This window comes from Aricia agestis, chromosome 22 (genome assembly GCF_905147365.1).
Source record: "Aricia agestis chromosome 22, ilAriAges1.1, whole genome shotgun sequence".
NCBI classification, from domain to species: Eukaryota; Metazoa; Arthropoda; class Insecta; order Lepidoptera; family Lycaenidae; genus Aricia; species Aricia agestis.
In genome coordinates, this window is record NC_056427.1 from 4,507,460 (window position 1) to 4,528,410 (window position 20,951).

Genomic DNA, 20,951 nt, shown 5'->3' on the forward strand with positions numbered 1-20,951 from the left:
AAATAAAATTATCATATTTTGATGTATTGTATTTAACATGGCATTATAATGATTGACTAAAAAAATGTTGTTATGCAAAAAGTTTTGATATAACTGGGTTATTGCTTCGGGGCGCGTCGATATTTAAAGTTTTTATATACAGGAAAACCTCTCGATCGGTTGGTAGGTCTGTCGATCTGATCACCGCCGCTCCGTCACCGGGACGTCATCAAAAAAAATTCAAATAAAATGCCACTTTATGACCTAGGCTATAGGTTTCATTTTGCTTTACGCCACTACAAAGCAGCAGCATGGGTCGCTAGACCAATGTCGATAGAAAATGAAACCTATAGCCTAGCGCATAAAGTAGAACTTTATTTGAATTTTTTTTTATGACGTCCCGGTGACGGTCTCGGTGGACAAACGGCCTGGTGCAAAACGATTCCGGGCAGCCCTTACCTAGTAAACAAGTGGCAAGCGATTATCGTAATAAACTCTAACAAAATGTATGCGATTTGACATAAGTTATCGCTTCGCTAGCGAATACTAATGTCAAATCCCATACATTTTGTGGCATTGCCGTTGGCGTTTACGATAATCGCTTGCCGCTTGTCTAGGCCCCCTGATCGGCCTGCGATCAGTCCGACCGAAACGATCGGCCGCGGCGTATTTTATGAGGGCCCTTAGAACAATAGCGCGCTAGCCGCAGTCAAGGAAAATTAATCATAAAATTTTAAGAAATATTTTGATATTTAAACTCCATAGATTTTCTGTCGAAATCTTTATCTGATTAAAGTTAAGTTATCATTAAATCTCTTTGAATGCGGCAGTTTAATTTATCTGTGATGCTATCTAAAGGAGCGTTCAAGTATTACGTAACGCGATTTTTGATAATTTTAGGCCCTCATTTAAACTTTTCTGTACCCGGTATAATATGCTTGAAGCTTAGGCCAAACCTAAGCTTAATTTCATCAAAATCAGTTCAGCAGTTTAACCTATTCTAATATAAATTAATAAGTGGTTTAGATGAATAAAATAATAGTTTTTTTTTTATAGGCGGCGCATGTTTTGGCATGATTTTTGGGATTTCTGTGTTGCTTATCATTTGTCTGTTTCATTTCATTTATTTGAATGTTTTGTTATTTAAGTGTCATCATCAGCCCACTAGTCATCAACATAATATTGTCCAAATCTCACTTTTTTTAATTTTTATGCTAGATTTCATAAACCGTGTTGTAAAATCTAGTAAAACTTAAAATAGGAGTGGAATATCTATTCTAGTTTTTAAGCAAAAAGAAAACAAGCAATGTACTATCAGAGAAGTTGATTCCTAGGCAAATGGCGGACCTAAGAAATGTGGTCGCGTTACATCAAACCCATCCGACCGATCACAACTTACATAGAATTGATAAAACGCGACCAAATAACGTCAATCCATCATCTACCTAAGGATCAATCTCTCTGATGTTACAATACCAAATTCTTATAGAGAAATAGTTTGAGTTTTAATTAAAAGTCAATGTACCAATTCAATGTTAATTGTAAAGTGTCGGTTGAGTTTGACATAACGCGACTAAATTACGTAAGTCCTGTATCTGCTTATAAATCAAACTTTTCGATGAGACAATACGAACTATGAATAAAAAAATATAAAGTTTTTGAGTCAATGTAGGTACGAAATACTTTGGTGAGAATTGGGCTGATGACGATGACCGCACGGTGCCTAAACTTTGTGTTTGTGTTGCAGAGACGCAAGCGAGTCCCCCCGCATGCGTAGTGCACGAGCGGCCATGTGTGTGTGACTGTGTTAGCATCATAAAGTTAATATACCTAGCGGAATAGAGCAACAATCTCGAGCTGTCAAACGAAACCGAAATTGGTTTACGTCTGTGTGTAAAAAGATGTGTACGTATACATTTACACAAGCATGATTGAACATGATTTATATGAGATGAAATTGTCAACGTGCGACACGTGCCGACTGGACGTCAGAAAAAGAGTGCTGCTGTCATGTATCACACGTCTCATTTTACCACGCAGTGTTACTGATAGTGACATCTCGCTTGCTCAGGCCTTTGTTTCTCTATTCCGCTAGGTATATTAACTTTATGGTTAGCTTGTGTCTGTGCGATGGTTTTACTAGCGCATGGTGATGTTTGATACTTTATGTTCAAGGGTCAAGCCAAACGAGCGCAATTTTGTGAGTCGTGAGTCGCAGAATTTCGGCCGTGTAAATTATTTTACATACTAACCATGAATATTACGCTCACGTGAATGAAGTAAGGATTTCGTATAAAAAGGAATGCAGCAGAATTTCTGCTTACTGAAATTCTGCGACTGACGACCTAAAAAAATTACGCTCGTTTAGCTTCACCCAAAATCGAACAGACAGAAATTACGGTAGCATAATTTATTTGTCTCTTTCCCTCGCGTATAAATTCATTGCTAAGTATCTCTTTTTCGCATGGCCGCGTAAAGACGCAAGTGAATGAGAAAAGCTGGGCCATTTTTCTACCATTTCGATAACAAAACTTTAGATAATATTATAAACTTACGCGCCTTTTATGTAAATGAATTGTCATAGTGACAACTATTGAAATGGGCCCACTAATTTCATTGGACTTTTTATTTACGAGTCTAGTCTCTAGTCTTCTTTTTATATTCTAGTACAATGTTTTTATTATTCGTAGAGTATAATATTTTATACACAAAAATATATATTTCTAGCAACGCCATCTATGTTTGTGAAAGGAAAACCTAAAAACTCCCATAGATGGCGCTTATTAAGCCCGGACGCGCACTAGCGGCCATCGAAAGCTCGAAAGTATGGTGTGGCCGCAGGTCGCGTTGCGGCCAGGTGCGCGTCGTCTATGGCGGTTTCATACTAAAGTATCTGTCTCGATGGCCGCTAGTGCGCGCCCGGGCTTAGGCATGTAACTTTTTTTTTGTTTATTGTATTTTGCGCCTTGTAAAACCATTGCACAGTATAACTAAGACTTATTAGTCGATTGTTTTTATATATTTGTAATATGCCACGTGCATATAAAGTACAGTCAATTATAGAATGTGACGTTGTTATGCTTAGCTTTTTGTTTGCGATGTTTTTGTTACTGTAGTATAAAGACTGTACAAGGCACCGTAAAATTATATGTATCGTTAGATTGTAATATAACTAGCGAGATTATAAAATATCGGTAAATAACATTTATCTTACTGCAAATACTGCAATATTTTCACGCTAGAGGCAGGCACCAGCACAGACAGTAAATAAAAAGTTTTGTTCGACGTTTGACAACGTTTCTGTCAATATTCTGATATGACTATAATAAATAAATAAAATAAAAATAAAATGACGTGTGCAACATTTCGGATTTTGGTCAAATTTTTTACTGGATGTGCTCTCCGACCTTTGCGTAAAATGATTCGCTGAATGTTTAAACTGAATAATATGCAAAAAGCTGACATAATTGTTTATTCATTAGTCATGCAGTTTTTCACTCGGTTTCAAAATTAGATCTAGAAAGTTGTTGGTAAACTTTAAAAGGAATTTGAAAAGCTTTACATTTAATATTTCTGAAAATAATGTAAAATATAGATGTGTCATTTAAAATCAGATAATTATGGTAGCTCAGTCATTTTTTGTTTAACCAATTAGCGCGCAAGTTAAGTTAAAATCCTTCGATATTTTATAATCTCACTAGTAACATTACAATCTAACGGCATTTATAATTTTACTGACATTCATATAGGGACTGAATACACTTGTCATGCATGTGTCACACTCATTTTGTATTGCGATGAAGTGTGCTTGGTCCCACTAAATATGTTATGAGGAACAAAAGTGGCTTAGCATGTTTTCTATCATATTCATGTGTTTTTTTGCCTGTTTTTTTTTATTTCATATTTTTTACACAAATATCGTTTTATATACTTTATTTTATATATATGGCAGCTAAAAGATGTCGGTATATATGCATGAGAATAGAAATAAAATGAGATCCGATACCAGTGATATTGATTTATAATCATTGTCGTTAGAAAGAGACAAGCAGAAAGTATGTCTGTCTCTAATATAAACTACATGAAAGAAAGAGACATATGACAGTAATGTGCTCATTTCATGACATATAATCTTCGGGGTATATTTTCATTCCTAAAGCTAAGTAGCCAAAAATTTTTAACATTTTAAACTACAAAATGAAATAAAATAGAATACAAAATGAAAAAATTGAAATAAAAGAAGTTTTATTTCAGAAAAGGTTAAAATTTGACGCTTCTAGAAAGATGCTTTTCCACTTTTGTTGTTCACACTTTGTGTTGTAAATTTTATGCATTTAAAATGAAGTTAAAATCTTTATCTTGACGATTTTATTTTTGTAACAGTATTTTGTAATGAAATTAGTTTTTTTTTTTGTCTCGATTTATTTAGTTCAATGCAATATTTATTACAATAATTAATCTAGTTTAATTATTTTTTAATTTACAAATTTTAATTTACTTATATACAGTTATTTAAGACGATTTTGAATCATGTAGTTATCACAAATTTATTAGTTTTAAAAGTTAGCCCTGCGGTTGAATTCTCAAACTCTGCTTATAGTTAGGGGCTCCTTATAATTCATACTGTCGAAATATTTGATTGGTAAGCGGTAAGAGCTGATTAATTTAGAAAATGTTTGAGTATTCGCCCGAAAGAGCCAAGAAAAAATAAAAATGAAAATGACCCTTTTTAAATATGAAAGAAATTAATAGCACTTTTCGATTATTTTTATTTTTTTACGAATATTTTGAGTGAAAATTTCGTCTGTACTTGCAATGCAAGAATTGAAGTCTCAAATAGAATACTAGCGACTATAGTGACTTAATAAAGCACTCAAAAACATTTAATCCTTACTCAAAAGCCTTTTAGGGGGGATTCGACCAAACTGGAGTAAAATTTTACTCAAGTATAACTGTCTCCTAATCTAAGAGTAAGCTGCTAATACAACGCTCTTCGCATACAGTATAATAACGCTTTTAGAGTGCTGCTGGCGCTGCCGCGGTACTGCAGCGCGTCGGGGATGTTTGCCGACGCCCGCGTGGATTGTTTTTATACGACCATGCGGAAGCGGTGCACATCTCTGGCGCGCAGGGTGAGGGGCAGCGACAACACCATTCTAAAAGTGTTAGCAAATAGGTTTGACTTTGAGTATATGAATCATTGTTCGATGATTCATATGCGTAAAGTCACTACCTTGCGCATGTGAATCGTTGAGCGGTGGTTCTTATGCTCAAAGTCTACTTTTGATAATTCTATATTTAATTCAATCGTAATATTATTAAGTATTTTAATTTGAAAATATAATACTTAGTTAAATTTAATTGTAATTTAAAAATATGACCTGTTGGGTTGAAATAAAGATTTATTATTATTATTATAATCCAAGAATAAGGTAATTACACGGGAGTAAATAATATTTACACGGGCTATTTTGGTGGAGTAAATATTAAACTGAGAATAGTTGCACAACAGGGTTCAACTGTCACGGTCGGTGTCATTGTGAACTATAATTGACATTTTATTTCATATTCTTTGAGTAACTTGGTAAAATGCAAACGATAATATCCTAGAGTAAATTAAAGGAGTAAAATTATTCTCATGATAGTTATACTCGTGTAACTTCAAGTTTGGTCGAATTGGGCCTACAGAAACTTGTCAGAAACTTCTTAGTGAAGTTTCTGACAAGATGCTCATACATTTTATGTCAAAGTCTTCATTAAATGACTGCTTTTGGCAACTCACCGAGGCGGCCATTTTTAAAAGAAGAAGAAGAAAGTAATCATTAAATGCTTCTGAGTGCGACGTTAGAGACCTATTATGGTCTTACTACAAAAGATTTAAACACCTGTTGAACAGTTGATTAGAGAAAAATTCAGTACAAAATGGCTTCAAAACAACTGTTCAACAGATGTTTAGTTTTTTGTGGTAAGACCGATAATATTTTAATGCTCATGTTTTAAGAAGTTTGTAGATAATGCGTATTTAAAGTCTACTAAGTAGCTTCTTAAGTAAGCATTAAACTTGATTGAGACTTTGTAGATAGATACTGTAGGATAATAAATGAGTACTTATTTCATTCCAAGTAAGAATGTAAAATAATTTATATGCTATTTTTGTCAGTAATTTAAGAATGTTAATATACGGTTTTAACGAATGCTTTTAGTGTTTTATTTTGCATGTTTCATGAATCCGTGCTTTCTTTGTGCCTGTGTGTTGTACATTTTTTTTCATTTGCAAAATTGCATGTACTTACCATTTTGTGGCAAATAAAGTAATCCCGAGCAGAGGTTCCCAACGTTCTATTTGGTCGGGGACAACTATAAATGGAATAAAAACTCAATAGGAAATTATATAAAAAGAAAACTTTGGTATTATAATATTATAACTGTGATTTTATTAAGTTTCCATTTTCTTCAGGGGGGGCGGCTATGCTAGGACTAAATTTAAATCATTCGTGGACCATATTTTTTCTCCTGCTGATCACTGGTTGGGGACCAGTGCCTTAAAGTATAATTTTTATCCCCACATCAGGACTGGGCGGAGTTTAACGCGGCTACCTCAACCATCGACGCGTTACGCCCCGGCGTTAGGTCCGCGGGGGCGTCGCCGCGACACTCCCCACGTGCCGCCCGCAAAGCCCCTCCCACTGAGAACACGTACGGCGAGCTACGCGCCCCACCGCTGCCACCAAGAAAAAGTCTGTCGCCTGCCGAAACGATTGTAGCCGCCTCGAGCGTGCAGGACATAGCTGTGGCTAGTTCTATGGGTATGTATTTTTGTATTTATATATTTTTAGTTTTCTTACTCTCATTATAATACAGATATATTGGACCGCACCAGTATAATTTTTGACGGGCTCATTTGATGGTTTCAAGCCTTTCAAGGGTAACGGTGTTTACACTAACACTGTATACGTGGGAGAGCCATGCTTCGGCACGAATGGGCCGGCTCGACCGAAGAAATACCACGTTCTCACAGAACAGCGGCGTGAAACAGCGCTTGTGCTGTTTCGCCGAGTGAGTGAGTTTACTGGAGGCCCAATCCCCTACCCTATTCTCTTCCCTACCCTCCCCTATTATCCTATTCCCTCCTAAAAGGCCGGCAACGCACCTGCAGCTCTTCTGATGCTGCGAGTGTCCATGGGCGACGGAAGTTGCTTTCCATCAGGTGACCCGTTTGCTCGTTTGCCCCCTTATTTCATAAAAAAAAAACTAATATTTTTAATGCGAAAGTGTGTCTATTTGTCTGTCTGTCACCTCTTCATGAGGTGACAGACAGACAGATTTGAGATACTTTGAGTCCCGGGAAAGGACATTATGATACTTTTCATCCCAGGAAAATGTACGGTTCCCGCGCGATGAACGAATTTTGGTGCAATGTAGTTGCGGGTGTCATGTAGTATTCTATATCTTTTTGTTGTGTTGTGTAGAGACAATATAAATATATTCATTTTCTTATACCCGTTCACAGAACCCAGACGTCGTTCATCCTTAGAACCGGAGCCAGACTCGAGGCACCGGCTCACGTCCATCATCACAGGATCCACGGAAACCATCACCGGTCTCATCGACACCAGACATGAGATCGTAAGTACTTTAACTACTTTACGTGTTGGTTTGTATAGTTACTATAATGCAGGTTAGAAATCACTTGATTGTATGACAAGAACAAACTAGCAACTGTCATCGAAAACGTCGAGTGCCTTATCACACTGGCGATTAGCGAGCGATTTGGAAGCGACGCGACTGCGCAGCGCACACGTCGCGACAGCGCAGCGTCGTCGCGGCGTGGCGTGGACGCCATTTTGTACACTCGTCAGATTATTATTATATATGTATAATAGACTCGTCTAGGGAGTGACGTCAGAATCCATTTTGCTGCTGAGTGTCCAAAACGCCGAAGGCAAGCTGCGTGCACGCCGCGCAATCGCGGCGGCATCGCGGCGTGTGCGCTGCGCAGTCGCGTCGCTTTCAAATTGCTCGCTGATCGCCAGTGTGCTAGGTATATTAATTTTATGGTTGTAACCCTACTTATTATTCGTAGTTGTAACCCCATGTTTTCGTCTAGGGTTACAATTTGTACATACTAATCCACCAAAAATTTTCATTTTTCCAAATTCTATTTCTTCCCTTCTTTCAGATACCACCTGATCCGAGAGCATTTGAGAAGCCAAGAAGAGCTTGCACACCTCAATCCAACAGTAGACCTTTACCAGCACCACCACCAGAAAGACAAGCGGAAAGATCAGAAACAAAACCAGAAAAAATAGATAGGCTGGAAAAACCAGAAAGAATTGAAAGACCTGAACGCACAGAAAGAGTCGAGAGACACGATAGAGTTGAAAGGCCGGAGAGGATCGATAGACCTGACAGAGTCGAAAGAGAAAGAATTGAAAGACCGGAAAGGGTCGATAGACTTGAAAGAGTCGAAAGACCGGAAAGGGTAGATAGAACAAATATTGAAAGGCCAGAAAGAGTAGAAAAAACAAACATTGAAAGACCAGACAGAGTAGAAAAAACAAACATTGAAAGACCAGAAAGAGTAGAAAGAACGAATGTTGAAAGACCCGATAGAGTAGACAGACTCGAAAGAGTAGAAAGAACAAATATAGAAAGACCAGAGAGAACGGATAGGCATGAAAATAATGATAGGATAAATGAAAATCAAAGACACGAAAGAACAGAGGAACGAAACGAAAGATCCGCTTCGGAGAATAGGCACGACAGAAACGATAGGCATATTGAATTCAGACATCCCCCCGAAAGACCGGAAAGGATACAGGATAGATCATCTTTCGATCGAGATACAAGGATAAAGGAGGATAATAAGGCACCACCAAGGCAGAGAAGTCTACCATCTACTACCAGTGGGAGTATAGATCAGCCTCCTAAATCAACTACTATGCCTAAATTTCCATCAGAAGATGTGAAAGATCCGCCGTACGAAAATGTTGGGTTGGAGAAAGCGGAAATTCCTATAGCGCGTGAGTATATTATTTTATGCTTCTAAGAACAAGATTGAAAAAAAAATGATAAATTTGATTGGCTATTGAAACCACATATGACGTAAAATAGGATCAATGAAATATGATAATGTAATATGCAGATATGATCAAATGATCATATATATTGGATCCTATATATGATCATAGAAATGATCCAATATAAATGATAATGTAATACCCCCCTATGACACTTTTCTTACCAACGCGGGTGGATTTTGACGCATTCAATTGAATATGCCAAACGAAAGTTGAATAAAAAGATGATGGCGAAAATAATTGAAGATGAAATTGCATAGTGTGGCCATAGCTATTAGATTTTATTTCGACGAATGATAAATATTTACAGAATTTCTATTTGTTTCAGCTAAAAAAATAAACCCGCTTACACACGACAAACACGGACGTAAGTACGGACACAATGTTTCATACGAAAACATCAATTTGGACTATATTGCAAGATTGGTGGGTGAGGGGTACCCAAAAGACATAGTTGTCAGGGCTCTAGGTATAACTAGGAACGATCTTGAAATGGCGTGCGACATTCTCCACGAATTCGGATCGAAAGTTCAACATAAATGTTAATAAAAGCTAGTATCCAAAAAAATTGGGAACTAGCTAAAAAAAAACACGAACGCGACAAAATAAAGTAACCCTGTGAAATTCTAAAAAAAAAAAACGTTCGTGTGATCTGATGTTTCAAATGCCAAAACAAATGAGTGCTTAGTCAAATTGAAATAGTTTTGACAGCGTATTCAGATGTCACAAACATTAAAATTACTTAAGTATATGGAATTTACATTTTTTGCATCTAACTTCGCCAACGATAATAGGAAATTGCAATTCGACTAAACACTACAGTGTGTTAGTGTAAACACCGTTATTCTTGAGAACAATGCTGGGAACTCAAAAAAATGCCGTCTTCATACCCATACTTAAGCCCGGATCGGCAATTTGTATTGATATGATGACGGATTTTTTTGAGTTCCCAGCATTGTTCTCATAGAAAAAACTTGTTCATTTTGACGGGCTCATTTGATGGTTTCAAGGATAACGGTGTTTACACTAACATCTTGTATAATATTATGATCGTATGTTATTAAGGAGTATTAATGATATCTTGTTTAATGCTTTCATGAGAAAGATTCTGTCATATGTAAATCAATGTCATTTTGAAACATTTTCACTTTTGGGTATTTGAAATGTCAGTGATAAATGATAATTATAATAAGAATAAAATGTAACCAGTTACTTAGGGTTAAATCTAGGCGAAATAGCCTATTTAGCAGACCTCAAATTCTGAGGATAAAAACGCTTCTAATATGTTAAGGTTTCCACATTTTAATTTAAAATTACTAGTTGTTTTTAATTTTTATGTTAATTTTTTAAAATGAAATTGGCTTTGTACACTGAATTGTGTGAAATAATTTTATATATCGTCAAGCAATGATATTCTATGTTACTAACGTAACTAGATTGGAAGTTTACGGTAGCAACGCGTTGCCACTTCGAAGATGCCTGCAGGGATATCTCACATACATAATGACATAACGAATATATGACTTGACATTGTCTTTTGAACAAAAAAGTGGTTACGCATTTCTGAGAATCTTTTGTAAGACATTGCTACTCTAGTATTTTAGAAACTCATTGTCGTCAAGTCAAGTCGTCTCGTCAAGTCTACGTATATAATGCTAAGTACTCACATACGGCTTTTCTCGATAGTTTTACTCGAAATCGAGCAAAAACCACCGTGTGGACCGCAAAACTCACAGCTCGAAGGCTCGCGTCGAGTCAGTTTGAAGGTTCGAATCGAGCCGGCTTGACAAATTTTTTGACACAGTCTCTTCCTTAGTTTTTATTATTCGTAGCTAATTTCCTTCGAACTGGAGTAAAAGTATCGAGCAATGCTTAATGTGTGTACGAAAGCCCGAGCCGTGGTGTTTATTCTACGTGATTGCTCGATCGAGCAAAACCGTATGTGAGTACTTACACTTAAACATAAGAATAAATTAAAATAAGCATTAAAATTGCTCTCTTCGGCATTAAAAGTTTTACTCAATCATGCATTAAACATAAAATCTATTTCACAATTTGGTGTATAAATATCCATTATTATGATCTAAAAAAAAACGGTGCCACTTAGTTATATTGTTATTAGGTAATTGTATATTTCACAAGCAACATAATAATAATTATTATGTACTAGTAAATTGCTTATTTGATGCCGAAAGCGTCGTTCTTAGTATTATAGTGTTAGAGCTTGGCACTTGTATTTATTTGCATAATTTTAATACTTTCCATTGTTTTTATCAGTATTTAAAAAATAAGCTTTTGTAAATATATAAAACTTATATTTTCGTAACACTATCTTTCATTGATAAATATATTTTTTCATATTTATGTAATATAAAAAATATTGAAAAAAAAAAAGAACTTTGACACTTCAACTTACGAACACCCGCAATATTATTAGAGTAATTCTACTTATGATATTGTTAATTGTAAATATTGTTTCTTCGTTTTACGAGCTTAAACACTTTTATAAACTAATCTTCATATTTAACCCCCTTGATAAAAAAAAGGTTGACACTTATACAGAGGATATAGTCTACAACATTTGGTTCTTATCTGACATTACAGAAGTAAATTGCCAGAGAAAAAAGGTATGAAAATTGATTATAATTACTAATAACTATAGCGTCTGTATATGCCGTTGTTTTTTATATAAGAGGGGGGGGGACTATAATCTACTCGCGTTTAGATACAAGTGAGTGAGCAAACCTCATTTCAATTAGTAAAACAGCAACTATCGGACAATTTACATTTGTGATTCACTGCTGTCTTAATGCGAATAGACTAGTTTAGCCGGCTAAGAAGGTTAGATTTGCCTAGGCTATACTAAATAGAAACGATTTAGAATTATACATAGGTTGCACGTGGCTCAAGTGCGCAAGTCCTTTAATTCTTTTTTGCTTCTATTTTTTTTCAGTAAAATGACTTCACTGTCAATTGAAAGTCATATTTTACACAAAGTTAGTCATAGTCCATAGTTAAAGTTATTATTACCTATGTCCACACTATGCGCTTTCGTCTTCAATTTTCGTCATCTTCTTTCATTCAACTTTCGTTTTGGCGCATTCAATAATTGAATGCGTCAACGAACGCAACGCCGACATTGTCATTTTTGTTTTTTGGATACGGTCAGAGGGCATGCATAGGCATGCCTCACTTTCGCTGTTGACTGCGCTATAACGCATGCCCTTGACGAACAGAAAAAGGCACAGTGTGGACAAAGCTAATGTTGTGCATTTTATAAATAAAGTGATGGTGATAAATGGCATTTGAAAGACATTTTTGAAGATTTTGACATGAAGTCCATTTTCATGTCAAAGTCAACATTTAATGACTACATAAGCAATAAAATAATTTAAAAAATACTTGCCAGCCCAAATTTTCGTCCTGTCTTAGCCGACTGAACTATGTAGTCCAAATATTTTTCTAAATTTGTTAATAATTAGGTTTTTTCTATAAGTGCAATTTTTCGAATTGTTACATTTTTCTCTAAATGAATGTGTATTGAACGAAATGACTGAAATTTAGGTTAAAGTACGACTAGTCTTAATAATTTCTAATGATTTATTTGTAATTTTGTAAGTACTATACAGCTTTCACGGTTTCCATGGAGTTAACAAGAGTAGAAATGCCTGTCAAAATATGACATGTTTTGGTCATAAATGTCATAAAATGATAAAAAATTGACAATTCTTTCACCTATCACGAGTCACGACATACTGTGACATTCGCTTTAAGTATTTTTATAAAACAGCTAATATTGTGATGATTTTATATTTTTCGCGATTTACAATCTAGGATCATGTCATGGATCGTGTCATGTTTTGACGTTGTCGTAACATGAATTTGCCTACTTTTAAATATGGATTGTCATTTCCACTGAATATGAATTTGATATTATGAGAAAAGCTATAGTTTTCAACTACTTTTTAATAATTAAAAGTCGTTGCACACTTTGACGTAAAATTTTCCAAAAATTGTAATACGTCTATCGTATGATATAAAAAAATGACAATGTCAAATTAGTTGAGCATAAAAGTACAATTATAAAACTCTTTAATTTTCTATGACAATAATATTGTTATTATTAATTGATAAGCCGAAATAATGGAAAATTAAGTGTGTAACAATGATCCATTTCGAAATGTATGAATGAATTAACAAGAGTTTTTTAAATCGAATTATGTTTGTAATTCAAGATGGCGACAAATGACAAAATAAACATTATTTTTTTACTACAAGAAAAATCATAATTAAATTAAAAAGCAACAGTTAACACATAGTACAATAAAAAAACTTGGAAAGCATCTTATAATATAAAATGAACATTCAACTTAATATTAAATTATAAAATGTTTTCCAAGTTTCTCAACAGAAACTGATTATTCTTGGAAAAGTATGCACAAAATATAAAATGCCGGGAGGTGCTATGTTAGCAAATGCAGTCGCCATCTTTGGAAATCGTAGTCACTTTCGTTTTTAGATTGTTACTATTATAATATTGTAAATGAAATATGTAGTTTGTAGTTTTAAAGTAGGAGTGAAACATATCCATGACCTAGTCAAATGTATGCAGCATTCTAGACGCTTGGTTAGACTTTGCTGTCTCACAATGGCTTTGACATGTCGGCCAGTAGTGACATTGTCAAAAAAACTGATAACGCAAACATTATTGTTGAGTGTTGACGTTGTCAAATCAGTTGTATTAAATTGATGTTGTTAATTTTTGAATAGATGAAAATTATGTTTTGGCGCGTGGATGACATTGTCATATTTTAATTTCGGCTAGCGCTTGTCTAATTTGAAATGACGCGCCCCACCACTTCACTAGTTGATATAAATGAAAAATTTTGTACTGTGAGTATTCACATACAAAATCCCTCGCCATCCTTCCCATCCCTCGTATGAGGGATGGGCGCGTTATTTTAAGTTAGACAAGCCCTACTGGCAAATGATTTTTGCATGACATTAACAGGAGAGAAACCTCTCTCTCTCTGAATATGAAACATCCTTTTAAGTGATATTTTACAATATGGCGGTGTTGGTTCTGATTTTGGTCAAACCATCCTTGATAAACCGTTTCAAACATTTGATGATGTCAAGGATGTTACTGATGACATTGATTGACATTGTCAACTGTGCCACCACTGTCGGAAATGGCAAAGTCGTTGCAAGGCATGTTATACACTATTATTACATGTGTATATAACCGATATAATATTTTGCCATGTATTTTATAAGCGCACCACATATTTTCTTTCATGGCGATCATTTTTGTAAATCGTGTACCTTACAACAAAATTAAAAGTAAATTTGCAGATGTATATTGTGTTTTATTGTAGTTATTAGACGAGGCCCGCAAATCCGTTGCGCCAAAATTTGTTTATCGCGTAGGAACCGTACATTTTTCCGGGATAAAAAGCCATCATACGGCGTGTAACAAAACTAAGGTTGGGTTGCACCAACTAACTTTAAGTATAACTGTAACTTTAACTATAAGTAACTTTAACTACAATGCAAAATGTTAAATCTTTGGTTAAAGTTAAAAATGGACGCCATCAAGACGCCATATTTAACCATAACCATAGAGCTCGACAAGGTTTTAAATGCACGTGGCGAAAAAGGAACTAACGCTGTCATCATACAAAAACACCACTTTTGACAGTTCTCCTTTACCAGCAGCACCCCCACGTTCATTTATAACCTTGTTGGACCAGCTGCCATCTGTCAATTTCTCCGGTCAAAGTTAAAGCTAAATTTAGCATTAACTATAACCATAACTTTAACTTTAACCACGCCTCTAGTGCAACCCACACTAAGTAATATGACGTAATACTTTAGGGTGTGTATGTATTTCTTATACAGAGTTCACTGTGAAAGCAGCAGCGCTGAAAAAGTTACTTAATTATCGTACTGGCAACTCCATGACGTTGGGGCATTTTTCGTAGAAACAGAAGTCAAAATTAACTCTTTCAGTGCTGCTACTATCACTGTGAATCAATTGTGAACTCTATACATGTGACTCACGATACACAATACACACCCTAAAGCAGGGGTTCCCAAACTTATTTTGTGTACTGCCCGCTTTGAGAACAAATTATGTTTAGCGCCCCCCTGCAATTTAAAATGCATCCAGATAAAATAAATCACCCCCAAGCCTCTACACAACGCCCCCGTTTTTTTCTGGGTCCCATACCCTTTAGAGTTTAGACCTTCAGCGCCCACGCCCACAAGTGGACGTTATCGCCCACTTTGGGAAAGACTGCCCTAAAGTATTATCACTTTATTTTGTTACATCCTATACAATAAAATATACAATTCACAAATAAAATACACATGCCGGCTTTAGGGTTCGTTTCCAAAGGCTATTACTAAGACTTAGCTGTCTGTCTATCCGTCCTTTTCGAAGGGTTCTGTGACGTTTTTGTATTTTTCCATACAAAAAATACGTTTACCCCACTCGGACTTGGCCGGTTTTTTAATTAAAATCCATACGCGACCATAGCTGAATGTAATCAGCATTAAATCAATTTCGTTCAAATCAGACGCGAGCGTCATGCGATTATGTTATGTTTTAATCATATTGGTAAGTTTTACATGAAACTAGATGTTTCTTGCGACTTTACCCGGCTGAATTACATGGAAACTGTACTATTTACCGCGGTGAAAAGTAGCCTACGTCCTTTCCCGTGGCCTACTCTCTATTGGGGATAAATTTCATCCTAATCGGTCCAGTAGTTTCGGAGGTTATTTGATGCAAGCAAACAAATGTTAACTACGGACTACCAATCAACACACAAAATATAATATAGTATCTAATACAACGTTTGAATCAGCTAGTATACTAAATATAACTTTAAGTATCTCCATACCAAATTTCAGTAAAATCGGTTCAGCGGTTTGGGCGCGAAGAGGTAACAGACAGACACTTTCGTATTTATATTATTAGTATGGATACTATGTTAGATTAAACCATAGAACTTTAAACTAAAGGTTAAAAACTTTTTCCAGATTATTTTAAAATGCGGAGAACCGAGTTATGTAGATATAGATAAAATATTTAAAATCCTCCTCGGTAGTAACTATCCCAAAGCACAGAGGCATGGCAAAGATACTCTAAGCAACGATCTTCTTATTCTAGGCAGAAATATTCATATAGAAAGAAGATTCGACGGAGCAGAAATGTTTCGGAAAAATTTAAATAACGTTATAAATGAAAGCGGAGAAAAGATAAAGGAAAGGACATCAAAGAGGGTGGAAGGTAGAGAAAAGATAAAGAAAAGGGGAGAAAAGAAACCAAGAAAAAGATCAAGACCTAAATACCCAAAAAGTTTAAGAGAAATGTACAGTAATAAACCGAAATTGAGGAGCAGAACAGATCAGAATCATACCCAAGTGATAACGACAATATTTTGTCCGTTCTTCGGCGTAATGAAAATGAAGTCGAAAGTGAAGCATCAAGATTTTGAGAGACTTTAATTATATTTTTTTTAAATAATAAATAATAATACAGGCTGCAATAAACCTTCCTGCCAAATTTTGATATATTGATCCTCGTTAAAAATAAAAATACACGTATTTTTTCTTTTATAGTCAGTCAGTACTAAAATGTTGAGAAATAGCTTCCGAAAGTTATCCTAAAAAACACTACAATTAATGGACACAATGCGTCGGCAGCGCGTGACGTGCCCCCGCGCGCGCGCGCCTCATCCTGCGCACCCCGTCTCACTCCCCCGCGCCGCGAGTGACCGTTCTGCAACGATTTTAAATGGGATAAAATATGTCATTGAAAAAAAAATAACGCCCATTTTTTTTTATTAAATGGACTCTCCTAATGATACATAAGCCCTGGAAAAAAATTGGCAGGAAGGTTTAATTGCACCCTGTATGTAGGGAGTTTACTACAGGTTTCGGTGACAGTAACAGGTTTTTATTGCAACCGGGCCAGCTACGCAGGAGTGATTTTATTGTGCTGAAGTGTGTGCACAGTTCATAAGAGCCTCTCTCTTCCTTTAGGCGTTTAACGTTGTTAGTGGCGGCCGAAAAGGAAGATCTTCCGACCGAGCGAGATAGCATGCTCGGTCAGGCCGAAGCCCACTGACGTCATTTCAGACGTTGTATATATCTTACCGTTCTACGAAACTTCGATAGCGCGATGCAGGAATGTTAGGCGAATTGTGGATACCTCCACATCACTCCCCCCCGAAGACCTGTGGTATTCTTCGATGCGCTTGTGTTGTCAGGTGTGGGCCGAAGCTACGCGTGCAATGACCAGGAGAGGGACCCCGTGCTCTGCTTGCTGACCGGTCGTTGTAGCCTATGGCTGCCCCGTTCAAGCCAGACGCGGGTTCGACCGGCGCGTACCTCCAACGCGGCTTATGGTCGAGGCGACCCGGTTATACTTGATGTCTGCTGACGTGGTGCAGAGGGGCGGGGAGTGTTGATGATGATTGATGTCCAGAAGGATGCGTGTTCTTGTCGGTGGTCACCAATTTAACGTTGTTAGTGGCGGCCGAAAAGGAAGATCTTCCGACCGAGCTAGGTATTATGCTCGGTCAGGCAGAAGTCCACTGACGTCATTTCAGACGTTGTATATATCTTGCCGTTCTCCGAAACTTCGATAGCGCGATGCAGGAATGTTAGGCGAATTGTGGGTACCGCCACAGGCGCTTTGTAGACGACGGGGTGGGGCGGGCCTGTCAATTTCGCCGCGTACGCCCGTCGATGTCTGCGGCTGCCCGCGCCGCATACACAAAGCACACGCCGCGCCGTCTGCGTTACTGCATGTAAACTGGTTTGTGTGATCCACGGCGGGCAGCCGCGGACATGCGCCGCCAGTGCCCGCCGAGCACCAGCGGCGCGATCTTTTTGCCCGCCGCGGGTGATTTTTTTTATTTTTTTATTTCTTTTTAGCCGGAGCCAAATGGCAAAAAACGGAACCCTTATAGATTCGCCATGTCTGTCTGTCTGTCTGTCTGTCACAGCCACTTTTCTCCGAAACTATAAGAGCTATACTATTGAAATTTGGTAAGTAGATGTAGTCTGTGAGCCGCTTCAAGATTTTGATACAAAAATGGAAAAATTATTAAAAATTTTAGGGGTCCCCACAGATACGACTAAAACAAAAAAAAAATCATCTAACCTATGCGTGTGGGGTATCTATGGATAGGTCTTCAAAAATTATATTGAGGTTTCCCCTCTAACTGCTAAAAGTAGAGGCACGATAAGTCTAAAAAAAATATATGATGTACATTACTCCAAAAACTACCTTCATGGGCGAGTCCAACTCGCACTTGGCTGGTTTTTTTTTTATTATTTCATTTTATATTTTTATATTATCATAGGTCATTTTGCCTTACGTGCGCCGTGTGCGTTGGTAATATAGGATTCCCTTAGTGCTATCGTTCGCGGCGAAATTGACCGGCCCGCCCCGCCCCGTCCTATGCAAAGCGCCGTACTTTCATAACCCAGTGAGACGGATGACCGACACGATTAACGAGAGATCAGACGCAGGAACGATTTTCTACATTCCCATTCGACGCATCTGGATCATCTTGTCAGACAATCGGGTGATCAGCCTGCTTGTCTCAACCAAACCTAGGAACAAAATGTTTAAAACGCGTGAGTTGAATAGACGGCAGCACCGGAATAGACAGTACGTACTAAACATTTGACAACACAACGTTTGACAACGTTTCTGTCAATATTTTGATATGACGCGTGCAACATGTTGAATTTCGATCGGATTATTTACTGTATATGCTGGTAGCGCCCTCTGCTACGACCTTTGCGTAATATTCCCTGGAGTTTTCTTTTTATTTATTTATATCAGGCTACATAGGCCCATACAATATATACCTTAATGACTAACATACATATAAATTATATACACTTAATAACTACACTTTATCACGAGTAATCGGCGACGTGACGCGCGCTTCATTCCGGAGTCTTCCCCGGAACCTTCGGTAGACCACATCAGTCGGCCAGAATTCCTCCGCCTCAAAGGTCGACAGAAGATTCGTCGGTACTCTCACCACAAAGGAACTGAAGTTGACCTTGTGGCGAGACTGCAGACGTTCCTCAAGTGGAGAGATGTCTTCTTACTGTTGTAGTTATCAGTAGGAAGACACTGATATAGTTATCAAGCTTAACTTGTCCTAACTCTAAGGCCGGTATAAATAGTCAGTACTTAGATGCATCTCGGTCTCAAGACGCGGTTCGGCTCTATGATTGGTCCTGACAGCCAACCAATCACAGAGCCTAAACCGTGTCTTGAGACCGAGATGCATCTTGAGTACTCACTATTTATACCGGCCTAAGTCTAGGTCATTTCAGAATAAAAAAGAAACGGTACAACTACATTTTATTATCTTTATCATCATTCAAATATCTTCTTCGGAACCACCCAGTCGTATAGGGGTCGTCATCCAACTTGAATCTGTTAAACGCGCTCAAAAAACCATTTACAGCTGATTGCAACGCTTTTCTGTAGCTAGTCACAGGCATGAGTCTTCTCAAGGTAATAATAGGTTCGAAAGGTAGCAGCTTACCTGCCACGCTTGTTACCAAAGGTAGAAAGGGAGCAGGGAGGTAATAAGAAATTATTTCCATTGCACCATTCACCAGACATGTACCAATATTTCGAAGGACGTTGCTGATTTTTGGTATCGCTATTATTTTTGTGATGGGTACTCTTATGGTTTGCAATATTTTCTGTATAGCTGTCAATTTTGGTACGGTTGTTGTTTTTGATATGGTTGTCTGTTTTGTGGTTGATTCCGTGTTTGATTCTGTATCATACTCTGAGACTGATTGTGACTACAAAATTAACATTGCTTTTATAATTAATACTTAGGGTGTGTAATTTGTATGTATCCATTCCCCTGTATAGAGTTTACAGTGAAAAATAAAAAGTAAATGAGTTTAAAAATTATTATCTATTGTGATCAAAATATCATAATGTTGGATTATTTCTCATACTTATTATAATATACAAAGTGTAACAAAACTAAGTGATAATGCTTAACGGTGTGTATGTATGTTGTCCTTATTAATTCACTGTAAAAGTAGCATCGCTGAAAGACATTTCTTTTTTCAATTTTGTATGGTCAAGCGCTCCAGCGCCACGAGTTTCTCCATACAAAAGTGAAAAAAAATTAGTATGTCAGCGCTGCTACTTTTACAGAGAACACTCTACGAGTAACACGTACACACTCTAAAGTATTATATAGTACCTACCCTTTCAGCGCTCCTACGATCACAGTAAACTTTATTATAATACTACCATCGTGAATGTTTAACTTATTTAAGTTATAGCCTGTACAGCATACATAACATTATTTTGTTTTAAATTTTATATATAATATTTTGTTCATTAACCCATCGAGCCCCATAAACTCACCGGTGAGCGAGATACAATAGAATAACAATAGATTTTCAAGAATCCACGATCGAAGGATTAAAATTCAAACATATTACTTACAGCTGAAATAACAACATAAAAAATGTTCCATAGTATTACATGAAATAATAATTTCATTTTAAAGAGTATTACAGCAACATAACATTATGATTGAATTTCCTTTATGTTACAAGTTACAACACAATACCTTTTACGTTTTATATTCAGAAATAACTATTTCTACAGATTGGTTTAGACTTTAGGATAAAATAATCTATGCTGGTCTCAAAATTTGGGGACCCAGAAGATCTTTATTCTTAACACTTCCCAAAATTGACTCATCGGTTATGGGGCCGGGTGCCATCGAAATTCTCATAGTGGGAGAGAGATTTACACGTCGGAGAGTCATGCTTCGGCACGAATGGGCCGGCACGACCGGAGAAATACCACGT

At 36.9% G+C, this 20,951-nt stretch overlaps 1 protein-coding gene and 2 long non-coding RNA genes across 5 annotated transcripts in view; 2 read left to right on the forward strand and 1 right to left on the reverse strand.

The window, feature by feature from the left end:
• The window catches only part of LOC121738099 (E3 ubiquitin-protein ligase CBL), an 85,498-nt gene extending 75,578 nt beyond the window's left edge, over nt 1-9,920 (forward strand). The window contains exons 10-14 of one of the 3 annotated variants that reach the window (XM_042129940.1): nt 6,551-6,785; nt 7,490-7,605; nt 8,159-8,557; nt 8,591-9,002; nt 9,388-9,920. In XM_042129940.1, coding sequence (XP_041985874.1) covers nt 6,551-6,785; nt 7,490-7,605; nt 8,159-8,557; nt 8,591-9,002; nt 9,388-9,605 — 1,380 coding nt within the window. In that variant the 3' untranslated portion in view covers nt 9,606-9,920. Of the gene's footprint in view, nt 1-1,726; nt 1,803-6,550; nt 6,786-7,489; nt 7,606-8,158; nt 9,003-9,387 lie in introns of those variants that run through there. The other 2 variants (XM_042129939.1, XM_042129942.1) reach the window with 2 other exon arrangements.
• Nucleotides 9,921-15,567: 5,647 nt separating this feature from the next.
• LOC121738105 lies at nt 15,568-16,546 on the forward strand. The gene is made up of 2 exons (XR_006037231.1): nt 15,568-15,681; nt 16,107-16,546. It is a non-coding gene; the product is annotated as an uncharacterized LOC121738105 (long non-coding RNA).
• A 3,239-nt stretch (nt 16,547-19,785) lies between these two features.
• LOC121738108 lies at nt 19,786-20,574 on the reverse strand. Its single transcript, XR_006037234.1, has 2 exons — nt 20,500-20,574; nt 19,786-19,916 (listed from the first exon to the last, which is right to left on the reverse strand). It is a non-coding gene; the product is annotated as an uncharacterized LOC121738108 (long non-coding RNA).
• Between the last annotated feature and the right edge of the window lie 377 nt (nt 20,575-20,951).